This window comes from Sus scrofa, chromosome 3, assembly GCF_054392235.1.
Source record: "Sus scrofa isolate SSC_HxYL_T2T_F1_AM1 chromosome 3, Sscrofa_HxYL_maternal_Yorkshire_Landrace_v2.0, whole genome shotgun sequence".
Lineage (NCBI taxonomy): Eukaryota > Metazoa > Chordata > Mammalia > Artiodactyla > Suidae > Sus > Sus scrofa.
In genome coordinates, this window is record NC_139385.1 from 10880167 (window position 1) to 10898762 (window position 18596).

General features: G+C 59.8%; 1 protein-coding gene across 3 annotated transcripts; it reads right to left on the reverse strand.

The window, feature by feature from the left end:
- Positions 1 to 847: 847 nt before the first annotated feature.
- On the reverse strand, positions 848 to 18547 carry STX1A (syntaxin 1A). 3 transcript variants are annotated; one of them, XR_014840256.1, is made up of 10 exons: positions 18475 to 18547; positions 9615 to 9692; positions 9164 to 9263; positions 6429 to 6503; positions 5665 to 5738; positions 5458 to 5566; positions 5272 to 5345; positions 4305 to 4442; positions 2466 to 2658; positions 848 to 2254 (listed from the first exon to the last, which is right to left on the reverse strand). XR_014840256.1 is itself a non-coding variant. In XM_003124422.6 (10 exons), exons 1-10 carry the CDS (start codon positions 18502 to 18504, stop codon positions 2177 to 2179), a joined length of 867 nt encoding a protein of 288 aa, XP_003124470.4. In that variant the 5' UTR covers positions 18505 to 18547; the 3' UTR covers positions 848 to 2176. The 3 variants fall into 3 exon arrangements, 1 of the variants encoding a protein (XP_003124470.4); XR_014840257.1 differs by having other exon boundaries at positions 4188 to 4442; XM_003124422.6 differs by having other exon boundaries at positions 2466 to 2576.
- Positions 18548 to 18596: the final 49 nt, after the last annotated feature.

The following is an 18596-nucleotide window of genomic DNA, read 5'->3' on the forward strand; positions in this document are numbered from 1 at the left end:
AGCTTACAGCACGAGGCCCACTGGCAAGGATGGGCAGGATGAAATGCATTCGTGGTACCCATGGGCCTGAGGCCTCTGCCCAGACTCTGGTTCCCTTTGGTCTGAAGGCCCTGAGCTGCAGCATCAGCTGCTGACCAGCCCAGCACTCGCTTGCCTCCGGGGCCTGTCTTCTCGGCAGTGGCCAGTGGCCAGGATGGCGCGTCCTGCACTGGGGTGCGGGGAGGACTAGCAGGTGATGAGGGGTCCGGTGGTCACTTGTGGAAAGAGGTAGGTCTGGGCCCACAGCACAGAACAGACATAAGCAAAAGCCGAGAGAGTCAGGCCGGTGTGCAGGGGACAGAGGTCTGGAAGTTGAAGGCCGAGGAGGGAAGTTGGGATCCTTGGCCTCTGAGCCCCTGCGTGCCACACAGTTCACCCCCAAGTTCTAAGGCTGTGCCAGAAATCTACAGCAGGGGGGAGTTCCCTGGTGGCTTAGCTAGTTAAGATCCAGTGTTGTCACTGCTGTGGGACAGGTTCAGTCCCTGCCAGGAAATTTCTGCATGTTGGAAGTACAGCCAAAAAAGAAAAAACTAGGAGTTCCCCTTTGTGGCGAAGTGGTTAACGAATCCAACTCGGAACCATAAGGTTGCAGGTTTGATCCCTGGCCTCGCTCAGAGGGTTAAGGATCCAGTGTTGCTGTGAGCTGTGGTGTAGGTCGCAGACGCAGCTCGAATCCCATGTTGCTGTGGCTGTGGTGTAGGCCAGAGGCTACAGCTCTGATTAGACCCCCTAGCCTGGGAACCTCCATATGCTGCAGGAGCGGCCCTAAAAAGGGCAAAAAAAAAAAACCCGAACTAGAGACAAGACATGGTACAGATACAAATGTTTAGTCTACATAAAAACTTCACAAAATGGGCCGCTGGTTGTACCAAGACCTTTGGTGAAGGGGTGGGGGGAGGGGAGTTGCTGTTCAAGAAGGCAGCACGGACGGTGGTCACCGACACCGGCAAGAGCAAAGCCAAGGGAAGGAGGGGCACAGAGCTGGCCCCTCCCTACTGCATGCGCTCGCAGGCACACGCCTTGCCTGTCAACGAGGAAGAGGGGTCTTGAGTGGGGGCTTGTTTCTGACCTCAGTCCCCAGATGGTGGGAAGAGGGAGGTTTCCTCCTGGTGGCTGCTGAATACTGTGTCTGAGACACCTGACACCCACGTGGCACATCAGTGGGGGCAGTGAGGGCAGGACAGGATGGCAGGCCAGAAGTAACGTCGACTTCTCGAGCACAAGAGAGCAGGGACCACTGTCCCAAACATGCAACATACAATGGCTTGAGGACCCGACTGAGGCCTGTGGGGAGAGTGGCTGGCCCAGGCCGTGGGCTTCGCCAGCACAGAGGCCTGACTGAGCCTGCTCTGCCTCACTAGCTCCAACAGCGGCTGCAGACCAGGCACCAGTCAGCCCCTTGCAGAATGTGACCCGGGGTCAGGCATAGCCCAAGGGGGTTGCTCCTGGGGCTGCAGGAGTGTAGGAAGGGAGGCTAAGGCCGCCAAAGACCTACTGGACTGCTCCACGGTAGGGAAGGAAGCCTGGTCTTGACACGGCCAGAAGCCACCTGGCCACGGCACCCTGAGCCTCCCTGGCAGTGATCAGCTGTTAGAGGCTTAGAGCTGGGCTGTCTCTCAGGGCCACCCCTCCTCTAACCCGAAAAGCAGCACCATGTGGCCAGCTGGTCCCCAGCCCTCGGGGCTCGGCTTAGGGGCACAGCTGGAGAGGACACAGGATGGGGCAGATGGCCTGGTCAGCAAGAGGCAAGGTCGGGGTCTGGCAAGAGCCCTGATGCCAGGAGAGGGCTGGCCCCAGGCCAGAGGGGAGGCAGGGAAGGGGAGCGTGGCTAACCACTCAGGGCAGCCCTGCCCAGCGGCGAAGGAGGCCTGGGCCAGGGCCTGCGTCTGTCCCTTGCTGGCCCAGCCCCACCCGGCTGGCGGTTTCCCAGCCTGGCTCCCCCCTGCCTGTTCTGTACAGACGCACACTGTCACAAAGATCATGCACACGACGGCTCAGGGCAGGGTGGGGCAGGGCCCCTGTGGCAGAGAACGGAGCAGTCTGGGGGAGGGAGGAGAGGGCCCCCAGCCAGGTGGTGGCTGCCAGGGGGGCCTCCTCGGGGTGGACCATCCGGAGCGAATGGCCGGTGGGGCGGTTTCTAGCCAAAGATGCCGCCAAAGGTGGAGGCGATGACGATGCCCAGGACCACACAGCAGATGATGATCATGATCTTCTTCTGCGCAGGGAGGCAAAAGGAGACCTCAGCTCAGAGGGCGCCGGAGGAGGACAGGGAGGGAGGCGGAGCCTTTGGGCGGAGCTTGGGGGAGGGGCCTCCGATGAGGGCTGGAAAGGCTGGGGGCGGGGCCAAGGCAGAATGGGGAGGGGCTGGTGCGGGGCGGGGGGGTGGTGTCTGGGGGGTGGGCTTGGGCAGACTTGGGGCTACTGACCCGGCGAGCCTTGCTCTGGTACTTGACGGCCTTCTTGGTGTCCGACACTGCCCTCTCCACGTAGTCCACCGAATGTTCCACGTTGTACTCAATCCTGTCAATCATCTCCCCCTGTGCGGCCAGGGGCACCCGAGCTCCAGAGGGCCCCCTCAGGGTTGGGAGGGGGCCCAGGGCAGGATTTCGGGAAAGCAACCTGAGGTGAGAGAGAGGGGGGATGTGAGGGGAGGGGGTACAGCTTCTCACCTGGGCCCTTCACACCAGGCACCCCGAGCAGCTCCCCAAAATACAACCATCCTGGGGCGGGAATTGGCCATGCAGTCTCAGCCAAGGGCATGGGGACCGTGCAGAGGATGCTCAGCTGAAGCCCTGACCCTGGTGCCAGACAGAGGAAGGTGGGGGCGACAATGGGTGGGCTGGAGCCTGGCCACAGTGACAATGGTGAACCCCCCCACTCCATCCTCCCGTCATCCAGCCTCAACAGGCTTTGCTCTTCAACTTTGAAGACCCCCCTGCCCAGGAGTTCCTCTTGTGACTCAGCAGGTTAAGAACCTGACTAGCACCCATGAGGATGTCGGTTCGATCCCTGGCCTCAGTGGGTTAAGGATCCAGCATTGCCATGAGCTGTGGTCTAGGTCACACACGTGGCTTGGATCCTACATGGCTGTGGCTGTGGTGTAGGCCAGCAGCTGCAGCTCCAATTCAACCCCTAGCCTGGAAACTTCCATATGCGGCAGGTACAGCCCTAAAAAGCAAAAAAGACCCTCCTTCCCAGTCCCACAGCCCTCATGGGGTCCTGCAATCTGGTCCATGCAGCCCCCAGAAGCCACAGGACTCCAGCAGCAGCGTGTTCACAGCTGACTGCTCTCTCCAAGTCCACTGCTCCCACTGGTGTCCCTATCACCATGGTCCCTCGCCTGATGAAAGCAGTAGTGGCCTCCTCACAGCCCCCCTGCTGCCTGACTTGGGCCACGCCACCCCCACACCTAAGACCCTCCAACCTAGAAGAGACTCCAGACACCCAGCACCTCCTGTGAGGACCCCCGCCTCCCTCATCTCCAATTCCCCATGGGATCCTGCCGCCAGCCGGCCTTTCTGCTTCTCTTCAAGTAAGTCAGGCTCTTGCTGGTTTCAGAACTGTGGTGTTGCTGGTCCCTCTGCCTGGACCAGCTCTTCACTCTTCCCCGGGAAGTCACAGCTCAAACACCATGTCCCTGGGGAGGCCTTCCCTGAGCACCCCATCCAAAGTGAGCATTACTCTAAGGGTGGCTCTTGGACTAGTAGCATCGTCGTCACCCTTGATCTTGTTAGGCATACAAATTTACGAGGCCCCACCCTGACCGACCAATCTCTGTGAATGGGGACCGGAACAGGGGAATTTACAAGCCCTCCAAGTGGCTCCTGGGAGCTTTCAAGTTTGAGAATCACTGCTCTGTCACACTGCCACCTCCCAACATCTCCTGAGCACCTGGTGTCATTTACTTATGCTGCCCTTTCACCCAACAAACATCAGCGCCGGGAGCAGGCTCTCAGCTGTCCTAGGGATGTGCCCATCCACAGTGCCCACATGACCAAGAGCTGGCCAACAAGCCAGGACAAGATTGGGTGGAGGTGGGAAGGGCCATGCAGGGCCTGGGGTTCCCCGGGGGCCAAGCAGAGCCATGCAGAGGGTCCTTCTGGGGAGCAGGACCCTGGAGGCAGTTACAACAGTGCGTGGTTAGTTACCTGAAGACTCGATCCCTCCCAGGTAGGGCAGCGTGGCGGGCAGAAAGGGCAGGGTTAGTGCAGCCGGGGTGCTGCTGGGGGTCGTCGGGGAGAGGCCGTGGGGCCCCGGGCACACACCTGGCTCTCCACGAGCATGGCCATGTCCATGAACATGTCGTGCAGCTCCCGGATGCTGTTCTCCAGCTTGATGATCTCACTGTGGCGCGTCTCAATCTCGCTCAGGGCCTGCTTCGAGACGCTGGAGTCCATGATGATCTGGGGGGGTGGGAACAGTGGGCTGGGACCCAGGGACACACAGAAGGGGGTGGGATGGGGACTGGGACCAGGACAGCAAGAGGCCAAGGGCAGAGGCAGCTGGGATGAGTAGTGACCTGAGCAGAAGGTCCTAGAAGCAGAGCCAGAGGCTTCTTTCTTAGCTGCAGCCCTCCCCTCACTTCCTGCTCAGCTCTTACCAGCTGTTACTTAATTTCTCTGAGAACCGGTTTCCTCCTACCTGTAGAGTTCTACCTGCAACACTGGGCTACTAACACTCTCCCCCCGTGCTTGCCAACAGCAGCTGCTGAGAGGGAGTTCTTCCCACCAGTGTTGTAGGAGCCCAAGAGGACTGCCCCAAGGACCTAGGCCTTCTCCTGTCCCTCTTCTCCTGTTCTTCCTCCCACACTAAATAAGCTGACCACCCCCCATCCCAGAACCACGTGCCTAAGCTGCCTCCCCTGCCCATGTGCCACCTCTTTCAGTAAGCGCCCCCTGCTTGGTAGAGCATGGAGCTTCACCTGAATGTCCTCCGGGAGGGGCAAAAGGTCCTGAGGCTGGCGGAAGGAGCCCCTAGCCCCTGGTGAAGGAGCAGGGGCAGCCAGGAAGCAGACCCACTGGGAGGAACCAGGAGGCGGGTCTTAACGTCCCCTTTGGCCCTAACATTTATGTGACCTCTGCCTGGTCCCTTCCCCTCTCTGGGACTCAGCCTTCTCGTCTCTAAAACCTGCCTCACAGGGGACTGTGTCTGAACACTGCCCAGATCTAGCACTCTGCACACACACCCAGGTCCCTGGTGGGAGGGATTGTGGCTGGAAGGGTGCACACTCACCCCCGAGGCAAAGATGGCCGGGTTCCCGCTCTCCAGCATGTCTTCCAGCTCCTCGCTCGTCGTGGTCCGGCCGGCTGCGAGCAGGGGTCACACTGAACCAGGACCTCCCCAGGGTGGTCAGCAGCCGCTCCGCGCCGTTCTCTCACCGTGACCCCGCCCCCGCCCCGCCCCGCCCCCTCATCTTACTGATCTCCAGCTGCCTCTGAATGCGGCCCTTGCAGCGCTCGCGGTAGTCAGACTGGGTGGCGTTGTATTCCGACATCACCTCCACAAACTTCCGGGACAGCGTGGAGTGCTGGGGACCCAAATGGGGGTGCAGGTGTCAGGCTCTGCCCCACAGGGCCCCAGAGCCCCAGGTGCACGCGCTGCCCGTCCCAGGGGCCCAGCCCACACCTGTGTCTTTCGGATTCTCAGGTCAGCGGAAGAACGGTTCAGGCCTTCCTCCTGCTCGATGCTCTGCTCGATGCCTGGGCAACAGACGGCTGCTGATAACCTGCCCTATTCACCGCTGCTTCCCCCCACACCCACACCCAGGGTCTGGCTCAGTGCCCCCCGGCCCCCACCCCACCATGGGGAACTTGTGTTGTCTGGTGAGTGGGGTCACACAGGAAGCAGAGGAAGAGGTCTGGGCACTGATGGAGGAGGAGCCAACAAGGGCCCTTCCAGGCATGATGCATTCCAGGCCTATATGCACACAAAGCTGTGTGCATGCATGCACCTACTACATGCTAGGCCTGGTGGCTCAGGCCCACTCTGTCTTTCTCCTGCTCAGGAAGGCTGTGCACCAAACAAGGGGCCATGCCCAAGGTGGGCAGGGGCAGGTGGCCGGCCACCTCCTGCTGGGCACATGACCCCTAGGCCATGGATTCTAGGGCTCCTGCATGGGACCAGGCAGTGCTGGCCACTCTTTAACTCTCTTTAGCTGAGGTGGGGGACAGTGCCCAGAGTGGAACATTTTCTGGACGGAGCCCGAGGCACGTGTCCCAAGGCCCAGTCCAGAGCCAGCACAGACAGGCCTTGCCAGGTAGTTGCTGAGCAAATGGCACATGATGGAGCCCTCACAAAGGACAGCAAGACCCAGTGTCCCCCTTAGTCAGTGAAACCCCACGGGCTGCGTGCTCCCCACATCCCAGGCAAGGCCTGGAGCCCAGACTCACTCTTCAACTTGGAGCGAACTTTGTTTGCGGTCTTCTTTATGTCAGACATGAGTTCCTCCAGCTCCTCCTTCGTCTCTGGGGAGGTAGAAGCCGTGACAGGGAGTCCTCTGGACTCCCCCTGCCTGATGTTCAGGCTGGGGCCCAAGGGGGGCTCTGGGCAGATCTGGGTCTCCCCTCGTGCCCTGGCTAAGGCTCTGCCTGCTGCTCCAGCTGCAGCCTCACCCCCTCTCGTGCTGCCTCCCAAGAAGCCTCCCTTCCTCCTTTGCTGGCTCCCCCCCACCCCCTGCAGATAACAGATGGGTCTAAATTTAAGGCAGAAATCATTGCGGAACAGCTGGCGATGCTGGAGTTGGCACTGGGAACATTCACTTGGTACTTGCCTGAGTCGGAGGTGGGGGTGCGGGGCTCACCTAGCGCTACCTGGTGGCTCATGGGGGTGAGCATCCAGCCAATGGGCTGATGGGGCCAGGGCGCAAGGAGGGGAAGCCAGCCCTCCATCAAGCACCCTGGGGGAGCAGACCCTGTTCTAGTCACCGCCTGCCCCAGGCGCTGAGCTCAGTGACGGCCAATTGCTGAGTGCCCCGCAGGTGGACAGAAACTGGAGGCACCTGCCCTGGGGGCCGGGGCTGGGATAAGAGCTTCGAAGAGGTGGGCCGCTCTGGAGGTAGCAGGCAGCTGGGCCCATGGGAGGGTGAAGTTGGGGGAGGGCAGTGGCATAGTTTCCGGCACTTGTTCCAACTGGAACCATCCCCCTAAAGCTGGCAGAGGCAATGGGGATGCCCAGGTCACCCCACTCCCTGCAAGGGGTTGGCTGGCAAAGCAGCGCAAAATGGCTGTTTGCCTCTGGGGCCGGGTGGAGCCCAGCCTCAGGGCCACCCCTCACGCCTGCATCCCTTGGAGGAACCTGGCTGAAGTCTTCCTCATCCACCCTCCGCTTGCTTCTGGGGCTGGGGCTTCTCCCATAGGGGACTCAAGAAGGACGATGACAGTGGCCCATCAGGTGGGGGCCACTTCCCAAGTGGAACTGTGGAATTGTGAGTGAGGTGGAGTGAGGGGCTTCCAAGAGCGGAGGAGGGCGCCTCCTTCGTAGGAACAAAGGAAAACTCGGTTACCAGCTGCTCTGACGTCTCAGCCTCTTTTGCTCAGACCCAAAATAGCCCAGTCCGGATGGCAGCCCCCAGAAAGGCAGAGCAAGACATGGCCCAGGAAAGCCCCCCGCTTACTGCCAGCTTTCCTTGTGACATCCGCTCTACTCCGCCTCTGCCCAAGAACCCTCAATGGGGAGCCCCCTCCCCCTGGGAGTGCCCATTAGCCCACACCAGCGACCATCAGCTGGGTCTCGACTGCTCAGCTCATGGGTGGCGATTCTGAACTGGTCACTAATGACACATGATGAAGGTGGCACAAGGGAGCCAAGGCTGGGGGAGCTGGGCAGCTATCACCCCACCCCCACCTGCCCCACCTTTCAGCAGGTGAGAGGCCAACTCTAGCTCTTTAGAGCCTCACCCCACAGTCAGCCCCCTTCTGAGCCTCAGCAGGAGTGACCCACCAGGAACACGCACTGACCCAGACACACAGAAACCACGTCATATGCGCTGCCTCAGATAAACCTCTGGCGGGGGGGCAAAGCATGCTGACGTGGTGACTGAGCTGGATGTACGCGCTGCTCGCGGAGGTCCCACCTACCCTTTCCACCCCTTCCAGCTCCCACCTGGCTCATCTTGCCTTCCAAGGGCCTGCCACTGGGCTTGGTCGTTGTGGCACTGGCCTCAGGTTCAAGCACACTTTGGGGCCATGGAAAGATTTATTCTGGGTGCTCAAGGATGCCCGGGTTTGGACTGAGAGGCCACTGATAGGAAGGCAATGCTGAAGCCAAGAACGAAATCAAGCCCTAGGTGCCTGGGCCCCTCCCCATGAGTGCCTGGGCAGCAGCTGGACCCACCCACGTGCTTTGTCATTGGGCCCCACAGGCTGGCACCTTCCAAGGAGCTGGAGAAAGGAGAAAGGAGGTGAGTAAGCTGTAAGAACAGGCTGTGCACACTCCCGGTCTGAGGAGTCCAGGTGGCTGGCCTGGGGCCCGGCCCTGGAACTACCTCCCTGGGGCTGAGGCGGGGCCCCCCAGGGGAGGGGGATCACGGGCCTGCATCACCAGCCTGGCCCGGATTCGTGCAGTCATCAACACCTCCATGGGAATTGTGACAGCCAGATCAGGGGGACCCATGTGGGGACAGAGTGAACTGCAGACACACACAGGCTCCCTGTACAGAGGGAGAGGTGACTTCCTGGAGTCCTGAGAATGCCCGGCTCCGGGGTACCAGTGGCCAAGCGCCAGGACTGCCAGCTTTTTCCGGAAACTGCCTGTTGGCCGGTTTGCCCTCCCACAGTGCGGATGCCTCAGAGCTGCCATCTGCTCCCCTGGGAGCGAGGCAAAGGGAGGGGCTGGGCCGAGGGGCCTCCAATTGATCCAAGGCAGCTCCTTCCCAGAGTCCCCAGGCTGCTGTACCTGGGGAGGGCAGGGCAGCTGCCTGGCCCCACCCCTCCCACCAGGCACCTTGCAGGTGATACTGGGCACTGACCCCCCACCCCAGAGGGGACAGCTGTGTTTCCTGAGGCTTCCAGGGGAGCCCTGCCCCCTGGCCAGGCCCAGGCACCCCTCAGCCACCAGCAATGAGCATCCCTCCGGGCAGCAGCGCCTTCCCAGAGGCCTGTGGAGCCCCTCATGCCCACCCACTCACTCTCGTCAGGGTTGGGGGAGGCCAGGATGGCGCTGTGCTTCCGCTTCACCTCCTCCACGTTCTCCGCGATCTTGTCAATGAAGCCGCGGATCTCCTCCACCTGCGGACCGAGGCTGTCAGGAGGCGAATCCAGGGAGAGGGCTTCTCCAGCTGAGGGCTTGCCCAGAGGAGGGCCAGAGGTCGGGGCCAGGCTTCAGATAGGAGGTGTGTGTGTGTGGGGGTGCCCCAAGGATCCTTCTAGACTGGAGTGGGGGTGGGAGAAGTGGGCAACCCCAAACTTGGCTCCCCTCTGAGACTCAGTCTATTCACCCTCCAAAGGGGCTCATTAATGGGCTCCTGTGAGCTGCTGAGCCAGGCACAGTGGGCGAGAGCCCCAGGCCTGGCTCGGAGGTGAGACATGGCCACCCCAGGTCTGCTGGTGTTTGGGGAGAGGCGGGTGTGCGGCTCCCACCTGTTCGAAGAACTCATCCATGAAGCGGTCTCGGTCCACGGTGACAGTGACGTCATCATCATCATCGCTGTCCTTGGCCTGCATGGATGGTGTGCAGCCGTGAGCAGACGGTGGTAGGACCACTGGGTCCCACTGGGCCTGGGACCCTGGACTGCCCAGCATCCACATACAGCAGGTCCAGGGCCCAACCACCGCCCCTCCATCCCCTCGGCAGGGACACGTCTGAGACCTGGGGGACCACTGAGGTCCCAGCAGGATTATGGAGCAAGGACTTGCCAGTCAGTTTGGTGACAGAGCCAAGTAAGTGTCCACCTCCACGCTGGGTACTCCTTCCCTTGCTCGGCTGCCTCCTCTGCCCCATAGGCCTGGGGTCCTCTCTCCGCAAGGTGCAGCTGAGGAGGCCCTCCAGGGGCTAGGCCACTGGCCACAACTCACAGACACTGCCCGAGACAGGCTGCCAGGAGTTCCCTAGCTCCCTCTGTGGGGAGGGCCATGGGGGGGGGGCTGGGCACCACCAACACTCTCCTGCCAAAAGGTAGGATGGCTCAGATACAGGCCATCCCCACAGCACACAGGCAGGCCTGGGAGTTACCACCCTGTGGGGGGCGCTCTGTGACATGCCAGCCTTGATCCCTCAGATCGCCTGGGGAACTCTCCTTGCTGGAGCTGCAGCCGGCAGCCTACACCACAGCCACAGACAGCAACTGGATCTGAGCTGTGTCTGCGACTACATCACAGCTGATGGCAGCGCTGGATCCTGAGCCCACTGAGCGAGGTCAGAGATCGAACTCGCATCCTCATGGATACTAGTCGGGTTCTTAACCTGCTGAGCCACATGGGGAACTTCCTTCTTGTCGGTCTTGACATTGATCTTGATTCTCTTTCCTTCCAGGCCCAGAGCAGGTCTGGCAGGCCCAAGAGGCCACTCATGTTGCCACTTGGCTCGGGGCCCGCCTTAGGCCTCAGCCACAGGTGCAGGTCCCGCCCCATGGTCCCAGGAACAGCAGTACAAAAGCTGGCCCATCAGGGGGTGGGGGGTAATGACACCTCTGACTTCCTGGCATGCCAGCCTCGCTCATTACTGTCCACCCCACACCTGGAGTCGGCCCACTCTGCTGGCAAGGACAAGGTCCCTGTCCACCGCCCTGGCCAGGGCAGTCACCCGAGACTGGGAGTCTTGGGTTCAGTCATGCCTCTTCATTTCTCAGCGCCCCACAGGGAGGAGGCACCCCCCGCACCTCCATGCTCCCTGTTGAGGATGGAGGCAGGTGGAGGCTGAGGGGACAGGGAGGCTGGGCGGGGCAGGGTTCAGGGTCCAGCACAGACACTGACAGGCGGAGGGACGTCCCCTCTGGATCTGCTTGCTCCTCTATGAAATGCAGACAGGGATGGCTGGCTGAGAACGGGTGGGGAGGCCCAGCATGTTCCGTAAAAGGCCGTGGCCTCTGGGCTCCCAGGGTCCCACTATCCCACCAAAGGGGGACCAAGCATGAGAGGGGGTTGGTTGGGAGCTTTATGGAGGCGGCCCCTCTCATCAGGAGATCACACCTCCTCCCCCAGCAGCTAAAATAAATCCTCGCTCCCACAAGTGCCTGTGGCTGCCGCCAGGTGGCCCCCATCCTCCCACCAAGCTCCCCCCCCCCCGCCCCCCCGCCATAGCCACAGAGAATCTAGGAGCCATCTCCACACTTTGCACCACGCAGGCCCAGGAGCCGAGCCAGAGGAGCACTCTCCAGGGAAAGTGAGACAGGGTGCAGCCTGGAGGAGGGCTGGGCCCCCTCCCGGCAGCCTGCCAGGTTGGGAAGTGGCCTCAGGAGTTCCTGCCATTCAGAGACCTGGCTCCTCTATCCTTCTGGTGCCGGAGGAGAAGAGGGGTAGATGGGAAGAAGCAGGCGAATTTTTCCAGCTCCCTTCCCTTCTAGAGTAATGATCAGCTTGAGCCAAAGACAAGGGTGCCTGAGTTGCCAGAGATGAGAGTTACTGCAGGAAGCCGGGGGCTGAGGTCCCTCTCTGGGCCTCAGCTTGCCCATCTGTGAAGCAGACTTACCTTCTCCAGGCCAGCTCAACCTGCAGGCAGGACTGAGGACAGAGGCAGGACTCAGGTAGCTCCTCCAACAGAGGGAGGCTGGAGAGATGCCACACCCTCCTCCCTGCTCTCCGACAACCGGAGGGTTTCGGGCATGACCTCACTGCCTTGGTCAAACCAGCGGTGGCTCCAAGTCTTATGGCTTCTTCCTCCTCACCCCTCTTCTTCATGGCACTGCCCCAGCCTGAAATCTGATCCCACCTGCAACCATCTCCCTGCCCCTACAATTTACCCACCATCCTCCCTGCTGGCCCTACGCGGTCCCCTCTGCCTGCAGTCTGGATTCCGTGAAGCAGACAGTCTCCTCAGCCATAGATGCCACCCTCCTCAGCTGCCTTCCTCAGCTCCCCAGCTTCCATATTTCGCTCCTCTGGTTCCCCACACCCTGTGCACAGCCCTGCTGGAGCCGCAGCCTCAGACTCAAGCCCTACAGGATCTGAAGTCACCTTGGCCACAGTTTCTAGCCTCAGCTTTCACACCTCTAGTTATGGAGAGCTCACTGCCTTCCCAGGCAGGTCTGCCTATCTGAGGCAGCCCCAGTTGCTAGAAAGTCCTTCCTCTTCCTGGGGTCTGAGCCCTCTCCCTGGGCAGCCTGCCAGACATCTGAAGGTGGTGTCCACATCCTCCCTGGGTTGTTCTTCTCAAGCCAACCACTCCCTCCCCTTCAGATCCTTCCCAGGGGCCCCAAATTGCAGTCCCCTGCCCCAGACTTGTTCCACTCAGCCTGTCTTCTCCAGCGATACAGAATACAAACTGAATATGCTGCTGATTATAGTCTGAGTGCTGCCAAAGAGCTGACCCATCACCTTCCTCTTTCTACACCATCTACCTCTGTTCATGCAACCAAAGATCACTGAAGTGATCATACAGCACTTCCCGCCAAGGAAAGCCCCAAGCCCTTTCCTACCCTATTTACTCAGTTGGATTTTGAGCTCAGGTGAAGGATCTTTTTCCTGTTTCTTCATCTGTTCTGAGCCTTGTTGCAGTTTCTGAGAATCTGATGGCTTATGTCTCTGCTGCCCCTTCAACTTCATCCACATCTAGGCCAAAGCCGTGAATGATCAGGCCCCAGGCCCCTTGGGAATCTGCCCACCTTTTCTGAGTGGCAGTCACAGCTTTGGAAGGAGTGCTGGACTGCAGCTGGGGACTAGAGAGGCAGCAGCTGAGTCCTGGGGGCAGTAACAAGCTCAAAAGTTCAAATGGGAGTTCCCGTCGTGGCGCAGTGGTTAACAATCCGACTAGGAACCATGAGGTTGCAGGTTCGGTCCCTGCCCTTGGTCAGTGGCTTAACGATCCGGCGTTGCCGTGAGCTGTGGTGTAGGTTGCAGACACGGCTCGGATCCAGAGTTGCTGTGGCTCTGGCGTAGGCTGGTGGCTGCAGCTCCAATTCGACCCCTAGCCTGGAAACCTCCATATGCCGCGGGAGTGGCCCAAGAAATAGCAAAAAGACCAAAAAAAAAAAAAAAAAAAAAAAAAAAAGTTCAAATGTCTTCTGCACAAACCCACCATCATATGGGCACCCTGCCTGCCACCTCGCCAGAAAGTTCCACTCCTTTCTCCTGAGTCCCTTCCTCTGAACCTCCTCCTCTGAACCTCCCTGCTCAGAATCCCCAGTTCTCAAGAGCCCCCAGGTCAGAAACCAGGGGCATCCCCACCCTCCTCTCACATCCAACATCTGATTTGTCCTGGTGTTTTTAACTCATCCTTCAGCGGTTCTCCGCCCGGCTCAGCACTGCCCTGGTTCAGCACCAATCCTTTGGGGGGATTTAAAAAAAAAAAAAAAACAGCTTCTAGGGAGTTTCCATTGTGGCACAGCAGAAATGAATCAAACTAGTATCCATGAGGATGCAGGTTCGATCCCTGGCCTTGCTCAGTGGGTTGAGGATCTTGTGGTGCTGCGAGTTGTGGTGTAGGTCACAGACATGGCTTGGCTGTGGCTGTGGCCGTGGCCGGCAGCTGAAGCTCCGATTCCACCCCTAACCTGGAAACCTTCATATGTCACAGGTGCAGTCCTAAAAAAAAAAAAAAAAAAAAAAAAATTTACAAAATAACAATCAAAAAAACCAACTTCTAGACCGAATGAGAATGATGTGGGGGTGGGGCTGGTGAGGTAAAGTTTTTTTTCTTTTTTCTTTTTTTTTTTTTTTTTTTGGCTTTTTGGCTTTTTGCCATTTCTAGGGCTACTCCCGAGGCATATGGAGGTTCCCAGGCTAGGGGTCTAATCGGAGCTGTAGCTGCTGGCCTACGCCACAGCCACAGCAATGCGGGATCCAAGCTGCATCTGCCACCTACAGCACAGCTCACAGCAACGGTGGATCCTTAACCCACTGAGAAAGGACAGGGATCAAACCCGCAACCTCATGGTTCCTAGTCAGATTCGCTAACCACTGAGCCTCGACAGGAACTTCAAGTTTTTTCTTTTCTTTTCAGGGCTGCACCCATGGCATATGGAAGTTCCCAGGCTAGGGGTCGAATTGGAGCTACAGCTGCTGGCCTCCGCCACAGCCAACGCGGGATCCGAGCCATGTCTGTGACCTGCGTCACAGCTTACAGCAATGCTGGATCCTTAATCCACTGAGCGAGGCCAAGGATCAAACCCACATCCTTGCGGACACTATGCTGGGTTCTTAACCCACTAAGCCACAACAGGAACTCTGAGGTTAAGTTTTTTGTAAGCCCCCCAGGATTGAGAACCACTGGTCTGGTCCCCCTCCTCTCTGGCCGGCTGGCTGGCTGTCTCAGCTCTGGCCTCATCACCTCCAGCCTGCACAGTCAGGAAAGCTGGGCAGGGTGGGAGTGACTGAGTACCACCCCCACCGCAGTGATCTGTTGGAACAGGGGAGAGAGGAGATGCCCCTAGACCTGCTAGAACCACCTGGTGCACAGCCCTGACGGTCTCTGCAGTCAGAGGCTCCAGGACACCTTCCTAGAAATAAGAGTGTGAGTCCTCCAGGAGGTACGGCGTCCTGCCATCCTCCAGGCTGGTCCCGGGGGATGGCAGCAGGCCAGCAGGCACAGTTGATTCATTCCTGCTGGAGCAGAAGTTGCTGGTGTCTGCCTCGAAGGCAATTTTTTCCCCTTCTTTTTAATGACTAATCAAAGCCAACATCACCAGAGCAGAGGGGCCCAGAGCTGAGTCAGGGGTGTGCAAGTGGCCAGGCCAGGTTTCCAGGAAGAGAGGGCTCTCCCTCTGACCCTCCCCCTTTCTCCATCCTGCATCCCCCTTCCACCAGATCCCTGCTCTGGTTAGCCCTTAGAAGGGGCCCCAGAGCCGCTCAGGGAGGCAGCTTCAGGGCATGGGGAGAGGCTGGGCTCTGCTTCCCTCTGGGCTCTGTGGGACCTTGGATAAATCCTGGGCCCTTTCTGGACCTCGATTTTCCCACTTTGTAAATCAGGAGGTTGGACTATATGGTCCCTGGAGGCCACCTGTACCTTAGCTGAACATGTGCCCAAATCCTTTTTTTTTTTTTCTTTTTTTAGGAAACCCCAAGGAGGTGATAGGAAGGAAGGAAGGGGGGTCCCTACCCTGGGTCTATTCTTACACCCATTTCTTCTGCTCTGTGGGACGAAGCTGGCTGGCTCCACTGCATGGACAGGTTAAGGCACCAGCCTGCCTGCTGTTGCCCTGGGAACCCCAGTCTCTTCCCAGCAGTGAGTGAGAGAAGGAGACCTGGTGGCAGAGGGCGTCCCTGGGCTTCCCCACCCAGGCCTGCTGGCTGTCCAGTTGCTTGGGCCCTGCTCTCCACCAGGTGTTGGGCCCACCCACCATCCTCCCTCGGTTGGGCATCCCAGCCCCTCTGCCTTTACTCACACTGGTCCCTCCTTCTGGACCATCCACCCTTCTCCCATGCAAATCCAAGCCCTTCTGGGCCATCCCAAGTGCTCTTCTTCCAGGAAGGCTTTTCCAGGGTCTGGCTGCCCCACTCTCCCTCCTCCCTCTGTCCTCTGGCTCCTGCCGCAGGTCCCCTCTGTTCCATATGGCCCAGCATGTACAGAAACACCATTCTGGGCCCTCAGGGGATGGGGGCGGGGGGCGGGGCAGCTCTGACAAGTTCTCAGAAAGAAAACCAGGGAGGCCTCTGAACTGGGGGAAGGAGGCAGATGCAGGCCAGGTGGGGCTGCCTGGGGACATCTTGACCCCAAAGTCTCCCTGGTTGTATGACTGGTCACACAAGTCTTCGCCCCTCTTAAGCCTCCAGGCTTCCCTTCTGATCTCTGAGGCTGTTGAGGGCACAGAGGCCCCCGCCCTGCCCCCTGATGAGCCCCTCATTCTCCCCCTTCGTGAGAAGATCAGCTCCATAGGAGATGAAGGCTGGAGGGCTGGGCCTGGCCTGCGGTGCTGAGGAAACGCGCCAGCTCCTTCCCCAAGTGTGACTTTTATAAATAAGCTCCCTTCGCCTTCCAAATGTGGTGGCGCTGGGTGGGGAAGGAGGAGGAGGGGGAGGAGGGAGAGCCGGTTGGGGGTGGCACAAGTGGCTGGCCCAAGCACCATCCTGTCGAGCCAGCCAGCACTGGCCTCTCTATTCCTGGTTATTTTGGTTCCTGGGGTTCTAGGTCTCCCCCAAATATGGAGTCAGAGTCAAGAGACCTATAACTACCCCTCTTGCCCTGAGAAGCTGGGTTTTAGGTTTTCCTTCCTCTGCTTCATGGACGGGAACCTATGCAGCCCAGAGAGGGACTTGTGGGAACGGCAGCCCCCCGAGACTTATCTGTTCCCCGCACTGTGGGCTCCTGCCAGCTGACCCGCGAGGCTGCATGTGTGCCCAGTGCCTTGGGTGGGGAGGTGTCTGGAGAGGAAGCCTCAGTTTATTTTTAGAGAATCCAGGCCTCACCACTCTGGCGAGTGAGTGTGTGTGTGTGTGTGTGTGTGTGAGTGTGTGTGTGTGTGTGTTGGGCAGTGGAAAGGGGGGAAATCACAGACGCACATCACAGCAAAGACCTGGGTTCAAGCTCCCTACAGCCCAAGCTCTCTGAGACTTTAGATCTCAGCCAGGTTTAAGTATGACTGTTTTTAGGACTAGGCCAAGCCCCTTTCTACCATCCCACTTGATCTACCAGGCCAGCTCTGCTCTCTTGTGCCTCAGTTTCCCCTGCAGCAGAAGGGAGGAAGCTGACGAGCCAGAGGATGTCAGGTGCAAAAGACTGTGTTCCCCTTGACCACCTGGTTCCCACAAACACTCTTGTCTGACGCACCAGGCACCCAGACACCAGCAAATCCACCACACGGCCATTCATCGCCAAGATAACAACACTCCTTCTGACTCAGTCAAGCACAGGAAACTTGAGGGCAACCACAAAAGCTGGTGGGGGAAGTGTTTAGACACCATATATGACATTAGGGGCCATCTTCTTCCTTTGGAACCTCGTGGGGTTTACCCTGGGGGCTGGGCACTCAGCCAGGAATAACACAGGTCTGACGGGAGAGTGGGGGCTGGCAGCTGAGCAATGGGGAGATGGAGGCAGGACAGCACGGGTTGCAGCCCCGGGATGCCTAGGAGACAAGACTCTAACAGGGAGACCCAGGCACAAGTGCAGAAAACCTATGGGCAGAAAGGACAAGCAATGGGATCAAAAGCCCAAAGGACACCTGGAACTCTCCATATAAGGGGACCCAGATTGCTGGCTCTAAGCTGGGCAGCAGAGTAAGGGTTCTGGGGAGGCAGTGAGCTAGGGCCCCCTCTTCCCAGAGACCAGGAGCCAGCAGAGAGGTCAGCCAGAGCATCTGAGGAGTCTCAGCCTGGTCTAGAGCCCTGATGCCCCCCTCCCCACAGACAGGTTTCATTTCCTTCACTGCCCCCCACAGGTGCCCGAGGATGGCCATCTCTAAGGGCAGAAGTGCAAACATTCTGGTAAATGGCTAAGGCCAGGGGAGAGGGGGGGCTTGCTGAGAAGGAGAGGGTGGCAGGGATCTCTGTCAGGACTGGGAGAAGCGGGCTCTGACTAGGTACCTTTGCGCATCCTTCTACTCCCCCTATCCAAACCCCACCCCAGAAGCCACACCCCAGGGGCCTCCGAAACACAGGTGGAAAAATAGGTTCAGGTCGGAATCAGACCAGGGAACCCTGGAAGGGTCTGGAAACGCCGGCCCGGGCTGCCCATAAGCCAGAAAAAGACTGGGAGCGGGTCTGATCCCTCTCGGACTAGGGCGGGCAGCAGATGCCCATCGCCACCGGGTGGGGAGCCACAGGTGATGGGAGCTACAGGTGATGGGAGGTGATGGGGGCAGCGAGCGGCAAGCGCCCGGCGAGACAGCGTCCGCTGGAGGAGCCCGGCCCCACCCCACCGCCCGGTTTCCGCAGCGCGCCCTGCAGCGGGGCTCTGGGCAGGGGACTGCTCTCGGCCCCTTCCCACCAGTCCCATCTGTCTATAATGGAGGAGGGGACAGGAGGGTCAGTGAGGAGACACCCTGGGGAGACCAAGACGGGACCGGCTCCGCAGAGCAGGGAGAAGGCCAGGCTTCTGTCCCGCCACTTATATCCGAGAATAGCCCTCCGACCCCCCAAAGCAAGGGGGCGCCGAAAAGTTAATCCCGGACCCCGGGTTTCAGCCGCCAGCCCGCGGGCCATCGGAGCCGAGCTCACGCGAGCCCGTGACCCCAGTGGGTCCGAGGGGCGGGACCCGGAGAAGATTCGCGGTCCCCGGCTGGGCACCGCTTCTTCCCACCCTGGCCGGGGACGCAGGGGCTGCCGTCCCAGCTGTCACCGAAGCTGGGCAGAGAGCGACCAGCGCGCTGGACGCGAGCGGCAAGAGGCGCCGCGCAGGGGCCGGACTCACCGTGCGGAGCTCCTGGGTTCGGTCCTTCATGCTCCCGGGAGTGGCAGCGGCGCCGGCTGCAGCCCTGTGAGCCCCGCATGCGCGGCGGCCGCCCCGCGGCTGCGCAGCGCCAGCCCGGCCCC

Coding starts and splice junctions, on each gene's coding strand:
- STX1A (XM_003124422.6), bottom strand. CDS start 18,504: ATGAAGGACCGAACCCAGGAGCTCCGCACG. Junction 9,264..9,614: donor TGGATGAGTTCTTCGAACAG/GTGGGAGCCGCA, acceptor CTCGGTCCGCAG/GTGGAGGAGATCCGCGGCTT. Junction 5,739..6,428: donor AGTTCGCTCCAAGTTGAAGA/GTGAGTCTGGGC, acceptor TCTGTTGCCCAG/GCATCGAGCAGAGCATCGAG.